Here is a 16,421-nt window from a genome sequence, read left to right as displayed (position 1 = left end):
AAAAGAGTCAGAACACGTCAGCCTCAACGTGCTCTGTGAGTCTCTGTGACTCCATTGTTACTGACATAGACTATATTTCTTTGCTACAATGCCTGGATAGGTATTTTACAGTTAACCACATCATGTGTTATATTACAGTAATCTGTCAGTCAGTGATGTGGCATGCAACCATTGGTTGATGCATCCAACTTCTGAGCAGGGAAATGTAACCACAGACTCTCACCAGTGTAAATGTGACTCACTAGAAAGTAATTTCTGTCTCTCAATTCTCTAAATGCTCTCTTAATTTTATCCAAAACTTCTATTCATTTCTACCCCTCACACCCACCTGCCCTTCCTACTCTCTTCCTACTCTTGATCTGTTTCTCTGACTCCATTGTTAATGTCTGTCTGTATGAGTCAGTCTGTTTCTCTGTGACTCCATTGTTAATGTCTGTCTGTATGAGTCAGTCGGTTTCTCTCTGACTCCACTGTTAATGTCTGTCTGTATGAGTCAGTCTGTTTCTCTGTGACTCCATTGTTAACGTCTGTCAGCATTGGTGACTAAATTACACCAATAACCCAGTGAAACCTTACTTTTCTGATGTTCATGCTTCCTCTCCTGTTTCCCAGCTTCCTGTCAGGCTACCAGGAGCGTCATGGTTACTGTGCTCCTCCTCCAGCTCATTAATTGGCTGTAAGATGACTTCCTCAATCCGCTGGCTGAATAAATACTGTTATTTTTCTGTTTTACCACTGTGGGTGTGGCCTGTCTGTTAACTTTCTGCTGTCTACTGATTGACAATGTTACTGTCATTTTAGTTTTGTTTTGATAATTCGTCGATTTAAATGCATATGCCACGCAAAAATTAATGCACAACAGATATTGGACATATATTCAAAATGAGCCCAATCTGATTTTTTTTTACATGACTAAGAAAAACGGTAAACACAGATTAAACAATTGTTGCTTTTTTCTGCATACCCACATATTTCTCTGTCTTTATTATCTTAGTATCATGTCTGACTGATAAATAATACCATATACTAATGGATTTTCTAAATGTGAAAGCTTTGAATGTAGTTTCTTTGCAAGAGCAGCTTTGCAATGACAGGTTTGTGGTGCTCTTTATTAGTATGACATCATTCAGACTGCGTGTTTCACCTCCATTTTAATTTTGTGTGCATCTGTAGTAATGATTTAGTTGTAGTAATGATTAAGTTGTAGTAATGATTTAATTGTAGTAATGTTTAAGTTGTAGTAATGTTTAGGTCTCATAGCTTGCACAAAATAAAGCATATTATTTTACCAACAATGTATATTGCTGTTTACTGGAGATGATAAAAAGAAACAAACAGGATTCGATCCCTTCAATGCGTCCTGGCCAGTGACCTGGGAAGCAGGCTTGGAAGATTGTATCTATATTTTTAAAAACTACAACAGGAAGTGTACAGATGTGAAGGAAATGCCTTAACAATAAAAGTGTGATGGGATGGGTGATTGAGGGATGTGTAGAGAGAGCAGTAGATGGCTACTTCCCTTTGTGAATAGAGTGAAAGACTTTTTGTGGTACAGTCAGGAGGTCAACATGAGATGCCACAATGACTATGAAGAGTGCCAGACTTTGCAGTCCCAAAATAGAAGGTGGGACGGGGTAAGGAAAATGACCCCCACCACCACCACCACCACCACCACACACACATTCTAAATATAAATTATAAAATTATACAAACATTTCAGGGAAATGACGGCTGACTTACTTCTTAATTTTACTTTTATAAATGTAAATGCGATAGCAGGTATAACAAAAATGTAAACAATAAAGGAGAATCAAGATAGTGTGAGAAATAAATAAATAAAGACAAAATATCTGCCAAACTATCAGTGATCTCGTCATAGGATATCTTGATATCTGTTGTATTTGATCGCAAAATAATACATAAAGAAGTTAAAATGTTCAGAACAACAAAGATTCATCTGACGGCCAGTTCAGATCAATGAATTTCAACTAGATTAGATGCAACTTGCGAAAGAATCCAGACGTTCTAAAACCACTAGAGCGCTTGACTTGATTAGGTAGGTCCCCAGGGGCTTCAAACGCTCTGCAACTAACCAGTTCACTGATGCAAATTTCTCTGCCATATTTTAAAACCAGCCTGAATTATGATTTGAACTGGCTTCAGAGTTCCACTTCCACCCTTTGCCCACTGCCTGAGCAAATGCTATGTATGTACTGCTAGTCTTTGTAGTTCTAACTTAGCCCGTTATTAGCTTAGCTAGTTAGCTAGCTTTGTGTGCTACATTTAAATAGCTTAAACCAGAGACAGTTGCTTTAAAAAAAATCCATAAATTCCTACACTATAATTTTTTCTCCTTTCTTCCTCATCTTTCCTCTTCTTTCTATAATGTGCCCCCGATGGCTCTGATCTTTTCATAATAGAACAGCAGTCAGAAGCTTTCAAACTTTCAACCCTCCACACCTGGCCCCGCCCTCCCTCTCTGACTCACAAACCGTCCACACCGGGCCCCGCCCTGCCTCACTTACTCACCCGCCGTCCACACCTGGCCCCGCCCTGCCTCACTTACTCACTCACTGTCCACACCTGGCCCCGCCTTGCCTCACTTACTCACTCACTGTCCACACCTGGCCCCGCCCTGCCTCACCGACTAGGGTCAAGGTTCAGCAAATGCAGTCCGCGGGACAAAACTGGCAAGTCAGCAATAACATTGGGCCCGCTGCATGATTATTTTGACAGCAGCTGGTGCTGAAATAGATCTCAGTCATGACAGCAACATTTACACACATAAACACTCTCTCTTTAGTGATTTTGCCTACAAAATAGGTAGTCGGGGGGGCAATCTCAGGCGAAGAAGCATGAAAGTGGATCAGGTCCTGATGATCTTTCATGTCACACACAGCAATCGTCAACCTTTAGTGATCAAGTAGATTAAGATCTCAATGAAAGATTTGGAAACACCTCTACTATCACTCGTGTTCTCTTGTTTTTCTCTACAGGTGTTGATGAAAGTCTATTGCTGGACTCTACAAACATATCCTGTTTTCTGGTCTGACTAATACAAAGTCACCTACAAACTCTGGGTCTGACGTTACCTAACCGACCAGTGGACCGGCTGGAGAGTCCCTCATCACAGGCCCGGCCTGCAACTAAGACTGTGGTTGCATTGTGTGTAGGGCTCATTCCTGTCAGGAGCTCCTGTCCTTTTTTCTAACCTTACAGCCTATTTGGCTCCTAGGGCAATAAAGTAGGATATTATGCTATAGACTATAAACAGGCTGATATTCATCATGATTGTAGTTGCTATTCTCATGTGTGTGGGGTTCTTACAGGTTCAATCAGATCATCAAAACATTGCATTACAGTACACCCATATAGTAGCTGGGACAAGGTACCAAATACATTCTTGTTTCCTGTCATCTCACAAGACAGGAAACTAAAATAGGTGTAGCCTTTTACGCAACTTGGTTACGAGACCACTACTACACTGCAACAAGGCATAAAGACAATGACAATCTTCTTACGGCTTAAAGCTGTGTATCAGGTACATATGGTTCTCGGTCACCTAGAAACCAAAGTGAAAAGACTCTGCCTAGCCAGAATCACACCACATCTCTTCCATACATGGTTATGGGAAGCCTCTGTCTGAGATCCGAGGAGGTTTCAACATTATCTCCTCCCACTGATGCACTGTGCCCTTCTCAGAAGAGTCCCCTCTAAAGCACTCAGGTTCTTTAGCATTATTCTTCACCACTACATTTAAACTAGATGTACCTGGGACTCTGGTTCCACCAACACAATCAGCTTTAAGGATCCCCACACCGTCTCCCAAGGACTTCATGAGGCAAAGTTTTCACCCATCGAGTGCCCCATCTGCTTACCAGCGCCTGCCAGTAAGTCCATAGAAACATCCCCAGATCTAGGGTTCAAAAACCCCTGGTTTGGGTGGCTGCCGGTCACGCTGCACACGCACCTTGTAACCAGGTAGGGGGTGGAAGTTAATGAATGAGTAGGAGCCCGCCTCCCCACTGACAGCAAAGGGTTAAATGTGAGAGCCCCCCGACCTCTCCCAAACCTATTAGGACCCTAAAAACTCTCCATGTTACTGTAATTATCACTGCTGTTATTAATATTGTGACATAAACAGTAACAAATATATATTCACATAACAACCCACATGCAAAAACTGACTTACTTGAGAGAACAAACACATTTAAATAAAGAAAAAAACGTCCCCAAATCCCTGAATCTTAAGAGCAAAACCGTGGATGAGAGTTCACATTGGATACCTTATATGCACAAAACTGATTCAATGTCGCCACTCCGTGGCAAAAAGCAGTACTCAATAGAAACTCAAAACTGGGTACTCGTACTAGCACAACCCCTGATGAAAAGCACAACCCCTGATGAAAAGCACAACCCCTGATGAAAAGCACAACCCCTGATGAAAAGCACAACCCCTGATGAAAAGCACAACCCCTGATGAAAAGCACAACCCCTGATGAAAAGCACAACCCCTGATGAAAAGCACAACCCCAGATGAAAAGCACAACCCCTGATGAAAAGCACAACCCCTGATGAAAAGCACAACCCCTGATGAAAAGCACAACCCCTGATGAAAAGCACAACCCCTGATGAAAAGCACAACCCCAGATGAAAAGCACAACCCCTGATGAAAAGCACAACCCCAGATGAAAAGCACAACCCCTGATGAAAGACAAGATGGTCACAATTAAATGCTGTGCAGGACAACACGTGTGGATGGACTCCGGTGTAGCTGATGCAACCTGTACAGGTGCATCTCAAAAGATTTTTTCCTGTAATCAATCATGGGGAAGACTGCTGACTTGACAGTATTCCAGAAGAATACTGTCAAGTATTCTCCTCCCTCCAGGAGGAGGGTGAGCCACAGAAGGTCATTGCTGATAGGGCTGGCTGTTCGCAGAGTGCCAAAGCATATTAACTGAAAGTTGACTGGAAGGGAAAAGTGTGACAGGAAAAGTTGCACAAACAAACAGGGATGACCGCAGCTTTGAGAGGATCAATCCAAGTAGATTCAAGTGCTTGGGGGAGCTTCACGGAGTGGACTGAGGCTGGAGTCAGTGCATCAAAAGCTGAGTGACCAGACCCCCCGTTTTCCGGGGACAGTCCCCGTTTTTGGTGGCATGTCCCGGCTAGAGTTGAGAGACCGCAAAGTGAAATAATATTTTAAGTGGCAAAAAAGTCCGAGCAGCAAAGACTTCAAGTTGACGACTCAGTCATGCTGTGCTTGTTTTTGGCCAACACACGGGGCTGCTCGCTATAAATACTTCAATCTTCTGCTAATGAGTTGCTCACGCTCGTTTTAGAGAAAACTGCTGTGGGAAACTCAACCAGAATCTAGCAAGTGTCAAGTGAATCCACAACATCACCACCAAAGTTTTTTTGAGACAGGTTTCAATCGTTTTAAATACTAGCTAGTGATGTTACAATGTCACAATCTATTGTTATTAAACAGATTGATGATCTGCTCTATAAGGGTTGAAATAGGTTATTCTAGCTAGCGTTAGCTATGTAGAGGTTAGGTAGCTACTGTCTTGGTTAAAAAACATTCACATATAACACATGCAGTGGATGGGCTATTTTGAAAATATGATCATATTAAATGAATGCACAATTAATTATGAGAATATTTATTTATTGATAAAAAAAAATATGATTTGACCTAAAAAGTATTGTGAAAATATATTTAGAAATCTTCATGATAATATTAGCATATTTTCTGTTAAGAGAGTGGAGAGGAAGGAGGAAGACCCCCAATATATCACTGTAAACATAACTATGTAACTTCAATAATATTAATACGTTGTAATTAAAGCACATGTGCCTGATTATAGACACTAAATAGCATGTTAACTTTCATAAGATTTCGATCCCTTCGCCCTTCGCCTCATAGTGGTTTGATCCACTGCCCCCCCTTCCTGTCCACCGTCTGAAAGCCACTCAATGCACATATCTAACATGAGGCTAATCCAGTTTGTTTTATGTTGCCAGAAGCATCTTATCTGGGCGAAGGAGAAAAATAATGGCACTGTTGCTCAGTGGTCCAAAGTCCACTCTTCAGATGAAAGTACATTTTGCATTTTATTTGGAAATCAAGGTCCCAGAGTCTGGAGGAAGAGTGGAGAGGCATAGAATCCAAATTGCTTGAAATCCAGCGTGATGTTTCCACTGTCAGTGATGATTTGGGTGCCATGTTATCTGCTGGTGTTGGTCCTCTGTTTTATCAAGTGCAGAGTCAATGTAGCCGTCTACCAGGAGATTTTAGAGCACTTCATGCTTCCACCTGCTGACAAGCTTTATGGAGACGCTGATTTCCTTTTCCAGCAGCACCTGGCAACTGCCCACAGTGCCAAAATGACTGGTAACTGGTTTGCTGCCCATGGTATTACTGTGCTTGATTGTCCAGCCAACTCGCCTGACCTATCAAGAGGGAAATTTTGATACACCAGACCCAACAACAGAAGAGCTGAAGGCTGCTATCAAAGCAACCTGGGCATCCATAACACCTCAGTAGCGCCACAGGCTGATTGCCTCCATGCCACGCCACATTGATGCAGTAATTTGTGCAAAAGGAGCCACGACCAAGTATTGAGTGCATAAATTACATACTTAGGAAACCTTTGCAGGTGTTTTGAATTAATTAGCTGATTAGAGCTCTTCTCAGGTCGACGTCCACAAATAGGATTCTGAGGTGACGAGCCATGTTGACTTGCATCGTCCACAGACCTGTTGGCTCGGTAGGCAAACTGCAGTGGATCTAGTAGATGGTGGTCTTGAGGTGGGACAGCACAAAGTGCTCAGATGACCTCATAACCACAGAGGTCAGGGAGACGGTTCTGTAGTCGATAGGTCCTATGATCCTTGACTTCTTAGGGACTGGGATGATGGTTGTGGATTTGAAGCATGCTGGAACGCAGCATGTCTCCAGGGAGGTGTTAGAAATGTCCGTGAACTGCGTGGAGGGCTGATCAGCACAGTGCTTTAGGGGGGATGGGGAGATACCGTAAGACCCTGCTGCCTTGGGCTTTTTCTGGAATAGAATAATAACGTTTTTCAAAGTTTGCGAGGTTTTGAAAGACTATGTGTGATTGCTTGATCAAACCAAAGATTGTAAAACTTGTCCAGCCTAAGACAGAATATTTTTTACTTGGAATGAAGTTTCTATGATGATCTTTCAAAAAGTTATTGCAAAATAACTGTGTTTTTCTATTTTAGAAAATGTGTAGAAAATCTAGGTGGGATTCTTTGATGAAATAAAGGCTTGTAATAGTCCAACCTAATAGCCAATTTAATATTTTGAACAGTTTGTCATAGTTATCAGTGAAGAATACAAGTAGTTTTTAATATTTAAATGTTTACAGCTAATGTCTTTTGAATGTCTGTTGAATCTCTGATTATAAAACCAACTTAACTGTAATGTCCAGTGACCTATAACCAGGTTCACCCTCAATAAAGAGGCAAGGAGAGAGTCCTCATAAAATACTAGAGTTTACTCAAGAAACAAGACTATAATAATAATAATAATAATAATAAAAATAGTAATAATATAATTGAGGACCAAACTCAATCCGTGGTAACAGATCAGGCTTGTACAATAAAGTGCTTGGTGCTAAAGTACTATAAAAACTCTACTTTCCTATACAAAAGAAACTGTGGCATAGGCCAACCCTAAAAGAACAAACACAATCAGAAGTTCGTTATTAAATGGCACATTTAATCGGTAATCGACAGAGCAAATTTAGCTCATCACAATACAACGACAGCCCATGATAACACAATCCATACATACCTCGATCCAAATAACCAGAATACATCCAAAAGCAAACACGCACACAAATGCCCGTCTCCGAGAAACTCCAAAGTTTTCCCTACGATCGATATAATCACATAACGTACATTACATACATTATTGATGATCCTGCCCTTAACTCTCGCTCGCTTTCAGGGAGTTGATATATGACTAGCAGGCGTCAGGGAGAAGCATTTCAAAGGCGAGTGACTCCCGGAACTTCAGGGCAAGTTGGAATGTCTGCATTATGATTGGCACTTCTTCATCACCTTGCCGTGCAGCCAACACTGCACGGGTCAGATACATGCTTGCCGTCCTATTATAGAAAGCTACAACAAACCTAAGGTAACCTTAACACCCGCATAATTATTTCAAAAACCGGTTGCTTTCTGTGAGTATGTTCATCGCTGCTTGGAAGTGTATCTAGCCGCCTGAAGCAGCGAAATGTTATTCAGAGTTTGTGGCACGAGACAGTCTGTCCAGCAACAGCGCAGTTAAGCAGAAAAAGCACGAGAGCAGCCTGGAAGATTCTTCTAGCTCGCGCATTATGTGATGACACTGGGTGGCCAGACAGGGAAACAAGATCTCCATAGGGTGAAGTGGATTCACGAAACAGAAAAATGTTATTCCTACTTGCAGATGACATAGATCCGATGTAGACCAGACCCCCTCAATATTTGTATTGCAGATCTACAAAATTCACTAGGAAAACAATTTTTAAGTAAAAACGGCGAATTTCGCCAAAAGGTGTCACGTTTGCACCCCTGTCATTAAAAACACGCATCATATGCTAGCAAGCCATCGTTGTAAAGAGATTAACTTACAAATATTCCAGGGAAAACCCACACAGAACACCTTCCAAACACCTGCCAGCTCAGAGAAGCTGCCACATTGAAAGCAGACTGGACCTTACAACATGTCGGTCTATTATAACCAAATGACAGGTATAAACATACTCCGGTTACATTACCTCGGAGACCATCCAACCCCATGATCCCATCTAGTGAACCAGCGCTGAAAAACACTTTCACTTTGGGCAGTGATGTCAGGAGTCTCTAGCGGATTGAAGTGCGCTTGTAGTGCAGCTCATCTAACAGAATCCAGGAATACTTGTCGGAGGGATGGTTGTTGATTTTCAGAGGATGGAGTTTGTCTTGGTCCTACTCATTGTATTACTGTCGTCGTATTGTGAATTAACTGGTGAGTAGTCTACAACTCATCTTTAGCATATTCGCCTTTTCTGTTTAGGTTACGTTAGCACTTTGGATTTAATAAAAATATTAACTGGCAGTCAAAGTAGGATACGATAGAATTAAAAAGTGTGATGTTAAAGCAGGCCCGGCGCCAGGATGAGACGAGAGGGTCTTTTTTATTAACGGGACACATCCAATCACTGCGAAAACTGTCCTCCAACAACCCCCCCCCCCCCCCACGCCCGAGACGAAACATTTAGAAGCGTACATACGCTTGTAAAGCCGACCCTAAGGTGTATATATGGGGAAACAGAACTGAGGAGGCACGAGTTTCTATTTGAGGGGGAAATGCTCCCTTTTGCCCGGCCTGTGTCGATTTAACTAAATTGGGAAATGATGCCCCCCCCACACCACTTCCTAGGTGTAGGTCTGTTTGACCTGACATTTATGATCAACACGGGCAGCGGCCATGTTAAGGATTTAGGATAATAGCTGTTATGTTACTTTAAATTACATTTTTGGAATTTGGGAAAACATTTATATAATTCAAATAACTGATACAACAGTTCGTGTCGGTTCAACAGAATATGAAGTACATCAGATGTCCATGTAAACACCTTTTCCTTAATTCCTTTGTAGTTGTAGGTGCGGTGGGTTTTTGGGTTTGTGTGTGGGTGGGTGCGGTCTAACAACTCCATGACAGGATGTTTCTGTGATAATCACAGCCGTGAAAAAGGGTCCAACACTAACTTGGACCCCCAACTGGCCAGTTGGTCTGAAATCTACTGTCCCGAACTGAATTTAAAAAGAGTATAATGTAATTTTACAGAAATATAGTAGGCCTATGTAAATATCATATCATCAGAACATTGATTTATACCACAGATTTGCAGGTGATCTGAGGCAATTGCTGATTACCTGAATATGATGCAAAGCACATTAGCCTACTTTTTAATAAATGGTCATCAAAATATTAGCTAGGCTACTATAAATATCATGATAATATTTTCACGAAGATGCTTGCGTATTTGATGTCATATAAAAACATGAAAATAAAATAACTGAATTAATATATTTACGGTAACAAATATGGCGCAATACAATAGCCTACTTGTACTAGTTGTTTGGCTGACTGCTTGTGTGTCACTGCTAACAAGCGTTCAGGTAGGTGTACTGTAGATAACATGACACTTACTGTCGACAAACCATGTCCGTATGGTTTCTCTATCTGTATTCAGCGGACTGTGTCATGGAGGTAATCCATTAATAGTTTCTTCCTCTTCACATGATAGGCGGTCGTAATTAGATTTCCAATTTGGCTACGCGCCACCTCCTTAATTTGGAGCGGGCAGACGTTCATTGGTTGTCAATAGCTCGTTTGGCCGCAATGCACGCGACATATTGCAGGAGGTTTTCAGTAGTTTTTTTTCCCCTTAAAAAACGACCCTGCCTTGTCGGTTTTACGCATATTATGAAAAGCAGTACGTCTCATTTGCCATTATCCTTTTCGACAAATGGAACCTAGCTGTTCTTTCCACAAAATCTAAAATTATCGCATTTGCTTTGCCTCGTACGATACCACATTTGGGTCCTGCTCTAGAATGCACTATATGATGATTGGGCCATCAATTATTATTGGTCAAAAAGACCACACAGGTACTGTACCTCACAGAGGGAGGAGAAGAGCCACAATGAAATACAGAAGCGGGAAGAGTGGCAAATATGACACGCAAATGTTTTAATTCCATACTATGAATTTAAATGGGGAAATTGAGTACTGGCCCGACCTTAGGTCTTACTGGCCCGACCTTAGGTCTTACTGGCCCGACCTTAGGTCTTACTGGCCCGACCTTAGGTCTTACTGGCCCGACCTTAGGTCTTACTGGCCCGACCTTAGGTCTTACTGGCCCGACCTTAGGTCTTACTGGCCCCGGGCCAGCGGGCTATGGTTAATGTTGAAGCCTGCCTGAAGACGTGTAAATACAATGTTGACATGATCACACGCAGTTCACTCTACAGTTCTGCTTTTAGCAGCTTTTCACTTACAGTTAGGTCTGGAAATGATTGGACACTGACATACGTTTTGTTATTTTGTCTCTTTACCAAAATATATTCAAGTTACAGTGAAATAATAAATATGGGCGTAATTCAGCTTTTGAGGGTATTCACATCCAAATTGGAGGAAGGGTTTAGGAATTACAGCTCTTTTATGTAGCCCCCTCTTTTTCATGGGACTCAAAGTAATTGGAAAATTAACTCAAATGCGGTTTTATGGACAGGTGTGGGCTATTCCTTTGTAATCTCTTCATCAATTAAGCAGATAAAAGGTCTGGAGTTGTTTTCAGGTGTGGCATTTGCATTTAGAATCTGTTGCAGGGAACCCACAACATGCGTTCAAAGGAGCTCTCAGTGCAAGTGGATCAGGTAATCCATAGGCTGCAAAAAAAAAATGAATCCATCAGAGAGATAGCAAGAACATTAGGGGTGGCCAAAAAAACAGTTTGGTACATTCTGAGAAAAAAAGAACACACTGGTGAGCTCTGCAACACAAAAAGGCCTGGACGTCCATGGAAGACAACAGTGGTGGATGATTGTAGGATCCTTTCCATGGTAAAGAAAAACCCCTTCACAAAATCCAGCCAAGTGAAGAATCATTATCCAAGTCTACCATAAAGAGAGAACTTAATGAGAGCAAATACAGAGAGTTCACCACAAATCTAAAATATTTCCATGCCTACAGTGGATATAAAAAGTGTACACACCCCTGTTAAAATGCCAGGATTTTTTGTGATGTAAAAGAATGATATAAATCATATCAGAACTTTTTTCACTTTTAATGTGACCTATAATGTGAACAATTCAATTGAAAAACAAACTGAAATCTTCGAGGGGGGAAAATTTCAAATAAAAACCTTACAATTACCTGGTTGCACAAGAGTGCACACCCTCTTATAACTGGGGATGTGGCTGGGTTCAGATTTAACCAATCTCATTCAAACTCATGTTAAATAGAAGTCATTACACACATGCCATAATTTAAAGTGACTCATTATTAATCTCAAATAATGTTCAGCTGTTCTAGTAGGATTTTTGAAATTTTCTTAGTTGCATCTCGCAGAGAGCTTCCAAAGCATCAGAGGGATCTCATTGTTAAAAGAAATAAGTACAAAATAATTTCCAAAGCATTAGATATACCATGGAACAAAGTGAAGACAGTCATCATTAAAAGGAGAAAATATGGCACAACAGAGACATTACCAAGAACTGGACGTCCCTCCAAAATTGATGAAAAGACGAGAAGAAAACTGGTCAGGGAGGCTTCCAAGTGGCCTACAGCAACATTAAAGGAACTGCAGGAATTTCTGGCAAGTACTGTCTGTGTGCTATATGTGACAACAATCTCCCATATTATTCATATGAATGGGCTGTGGGGTAGGGTGGCAAGACGGAAGCCTTTTCTTTAAAAAAAAAAAAACATCCAAGTCTCTCAAAAGTATGTGGGAAAATGTGTTATGGTCTGATGAAACCAAGGTTGAACGTTTTGGCCATAATTCCAAAAGGTATGTTTGGCACAAAAACAACACTGCACATCACCCAAAGAACACCATACCCACAGTGAAGCATGGTGGTGGCAGCATCATGCTTTGGGGCTGTTTTTCTTCAGCTGGAACCGGGGCATTAGTCAGGGTGGTGGGAATTATTAACAGTTCCAAATACCAGGCAATTCTGGCACAAAAACCTTCAGGGGTCCATTAGAAAGCTGAAGATGAAGAGGAAATTCACCTTTCAGCATGACAATGACCCAAAGCACACATCCAAATCCACAAAAGCATGGCTTCACCAGAAGAAGATTAACATTTTGAAATGGCCCAGACCCGAATCCAATTGAACTGTGGGATGATCTTTAGAGGGTTGTGCACAGGAGTTGTCCTTGCAATCTGACAGATTTGGAGCGCTTTTGCAAGGAAGAGTGGGCAAATATTGCCATGTCAAGATGTGCCATGCTAATAGACTCCTACCCAAAAGGACTGAGTGCTGTAATAAAATCAAAAGGTGCTTCAACAAAGTATTAGTTTCAGAGTGTGCACACTTATGCAACCAGGTTATTGTGAGTTTTTTATTTTTTGTTTTTCCCCCTCAAAGATTTCATTTTGTTTTTCAATCGAATTGTTCACATTATAGGTCACATTCAATCAATCAATCAATCAATCAAAATTTATTTATAAAGCGCTTTTTACAACAGCAGTTGTCACAAAGTGCTTTACAGAGACACCCGGCCTTAAACCCCAAGGAGCAAACAACAGCAGTGTTGAATTTCAGTGGCTAGGAAAAACTCCCTAAGAAGGTCGAATTTTAGGAAGAAACCTAGAGAGGACCCAGGCTCAGAGGGGTGACCAGTCCTCTTCTGGCTGTGCCGGGTGAGATATTAAGAGTCCAATTGGAATAATAAATAAATTTCTCTTGGCTAAATCCAGAGTATATTCGATTTTAGACTAGGTCAGAAGTATGACCAGGTGGACAAGGACAGGAACAGCAACGGTCCCCCCAAACCAGGTAATCCGCAGGTGTGGACCAGGACCTCATCTCCTTCTAAAATTTAAAATTGGAGGAAACTGAGAAAAGTTAGTAGTACATCCCTCATGTCCCCCAGCACAATAATATAGCAGCGTAACACCTTGGAAACTGAGACGGGGGGGTCCGGTGACACTGTGGCCCTACCCGGGGGAGGCCCCGGACAGGGCCCAACAGGCAGGAAATCAATCCAACCACATTAAAGGTGGAAAAAGGTCTGACATGGTTTATCTTTGTCTCATTCTTTTGCATCACAAGAACCTGGCATTTTAACAGGGGTGTGTAGACATTTTATATCCACTGTAACTGTATTTGCAGTTGTGCAAGATGTTGACATGATCCCACTCCTAATTGATATAATACAATGATGAAATTCCTGATATATATTAAGGAAATATATATGACACCTTTTGTTGCCTCACAGCCTAGAAATCCTTTTTCCAGACTTATTTACACGCAGTAACCCATACTGTGAGGCAACAAAAATGGGCAAAGTTCTTCCTCTGTCTAGTGTCTGTGTTCTTTTACTCATCTTAATCCTTTCTTTTCATTGGCCAGTGTGAGATATGGCTTTTTCTTTTGCAACTCTGCCTAGAAGGCCAGCATCCCGGAGTCACCTATTCACTGTTGACATTGAGACTGGGGTTTTGTGGGAACTATTTAACAAAGCTTCCAGTTAAGGACCTGTGAGGCATCTGTTTCTCAAACTAGACTCAAATGTATTTATCCTCTTGCTCAGTTGTGCATCGGGGCCTCCCACTCCTCTTTCTATTCTGGTTAAAGCCAGATTGCGCTGTTCTATGAAGGGAGTAGTACACAACGCAGTACGAGATCTTCAGTTTCTTGGCAATTTCTCGCATGGAATAGCCTTCATTTCTCAGATTGTGAATAGACGGAATAGTTTCAGAAGAAAGTTATTCATTTCTGGACATTCTGAGCCTGTTTTCGGACCCACAAACGCTGATGCTGAAGATACTTAACTAGTCTAAAGAAGGCCAGTTTTACTGCTTCTTTAGTCAGCAGAACAGTCTTCAGCGGTGCTATCATAACAATAAAAGGGTTTTCTAGTGATCACATAGACTTTTACATAAATAACTTGGATTAGTAAACACAATATGCCATTAGAACATAAGTGTGAGGGCTGCAGATAATGGGCCTCTATACCACTATATAGACATTCCATTAAAATTAGCCGTGTGTCAGTTCCTGGCTGGGGGCCTCTAGGCATCTCTGCGCTGCTGTTTTAGATTGTCCCCAATTAGAGCCAACTGCCCTGCGCTGCCTCTAATTGGGGACCCTATTTAAGTTGGCCTTGTTTTACATTTGGTTTATGGATCATTGTTTGTGCCCGTTGTGGTGTGGTTCAGGTCGCAGTGTTTGTGCATAATAATAAAAGTGTTTCCCTTCACTCGCTACAACATTAGCAATGTCTACACTGTATTTCTGATCAATTTGAAGTTATTTTAATGGACAATTAATGTGCTTTTCTTTTGAAAACAAGGATATTTCTAAGTGAACCCAAACATTTGAACGGTAGTGTATGTGTGACTCTTTTAGGTTTCTAGAAGAGGAATGTTGTTGGTTAACACAGAGAGGTTAGTTTTTAACATTACCAGTGTCTTCCAGATGCTGAGTGCCTGGAAATCAGTCCGGCCAGGCTGGTGGTGAATCATGGAGACCCAGCCTCCGCTAACTGCACCTCAGATAGAGCTCAGAGTATGGGCTGGGAGGTAACCGAAGGAGGGGGGTCTTTGTCAGGCACAGAACTGCTGTTCATGCCGTGGGCAGTAAATAGGTAAGAGGCCCAGATTTGGTTTAGACTATTAAAGCCCTTTTGAGAAACCAAAGACTATGTGATCACACTAGACCAACCTAGACTACCCTAGAACACTGGACCACCCTAGACTACCCTGGACCACTGGACCACCCTAGACCACTGGACTACCCTAGACCACTGGACCACCCTAGACCACAGGACCACCCTAGACCACTGGACCACCCAAGACCACTGGACCACCCTAGACTACCCTAGACCACTGGACCACCCTAGACCACTGGAGCAGTTTGTCATTGTTTGAACTGCAGTTTGCCCCTAGAAAATATTATTGTTTTATGGACATTTAATATATCTGCTATTTTCTCCTGTTTATATTTTTTAATAATGTTATAATAAAGAAACAATGAATTAAAATACGTTTGATTTGATTTGACAGGTTGACTGATTGGTCGATAAAGCCGGTCTGTTATACAGACGGAGGGGAGTGTCAGAAAACATTGAACATCACAGTTTACAGTGAGTGATCTCTCTGATCATACTTTCTCATACTATCTTCACTGGGATCTCTGGATGTGGTTCTACTGATTTTAATCTGAGTGTTTCCATTCCTCCACAGAGCTTCCAACCAAAGTGTCCATGTCAGGTCTTCCAGATCAGATGTTTGAGGGGAGGCAGTATGAGTTTAAGTGTCACGTCCAGGAGGTTGCTCCAGTTAACAGCCTCTATGTGTCCTTCTACAAAGCCTCTACCAATTTAATCAAAACTGAGATAGGATCACATCCACCCCAAATAATGAATACCACCAAAGAACCTACCAGTGGAGAATATACCCTGCAGTTCACCCCCAGTAGAGGTGACCATGAGGCCCAGTTGTGGTGTTTAGCTCGGTTGGAACTGGGAGAAGAGGGACCGCAACCTTCTCCTAAAAAAGAGTCAGAACACCTCACCCTCAACGTGCTCTGTGAGTCTCTGTTTCTCTGTGACTCCATTGTTAGTGTCTGCCTGCTAGACAACTGACATAGACTATATTTCTTTGCTACAATGCCTGGAT

At 41.8% G+C, this 16,421-nt stretch overlaps 1 protein-coding gene across 1 annotated transcript in view; it reads left to right on the top strand.

The window, feature by feature from the left end:
- LOC105031389 (hemicentin-2) overlaps positions 1 to 16,421 on the top strand; it is a 39,128-nt gene that overhangs the window by 3,349 nt on the left and 19,358 nt on the right. Inside the window, exon 6 of the mRNA XM_034294033.1 lies at positions 15,987 to 16,331. Coding sequence (XP_034149924.1) covers positions 15,987 to 16,331 — 345 coding nt within the window. The remainder of the gene's footprint in view (positions 1 to 15,986; positions 16,332 to 16,421) is intronic.

The sequence above is a fragment of the Esox lucius genome, chromosome 9 (assembly GCF_011004845.1).
Source record: "Esox lucius isolate fEsoLuc1 chromosome 9, fEsoLuc1.pri, whole genome shotgun sequence".
Lineage (NCBI taxonomy): Eukaryota > Metazoa > Chordata > Actinopteri > Esociformes > Esocidae > Esox > Esox lucius.
Note: the sequence above shows the minus strand (reverse complement) of the source record. Positions and strands in the feature narration are given on the sequence as shown.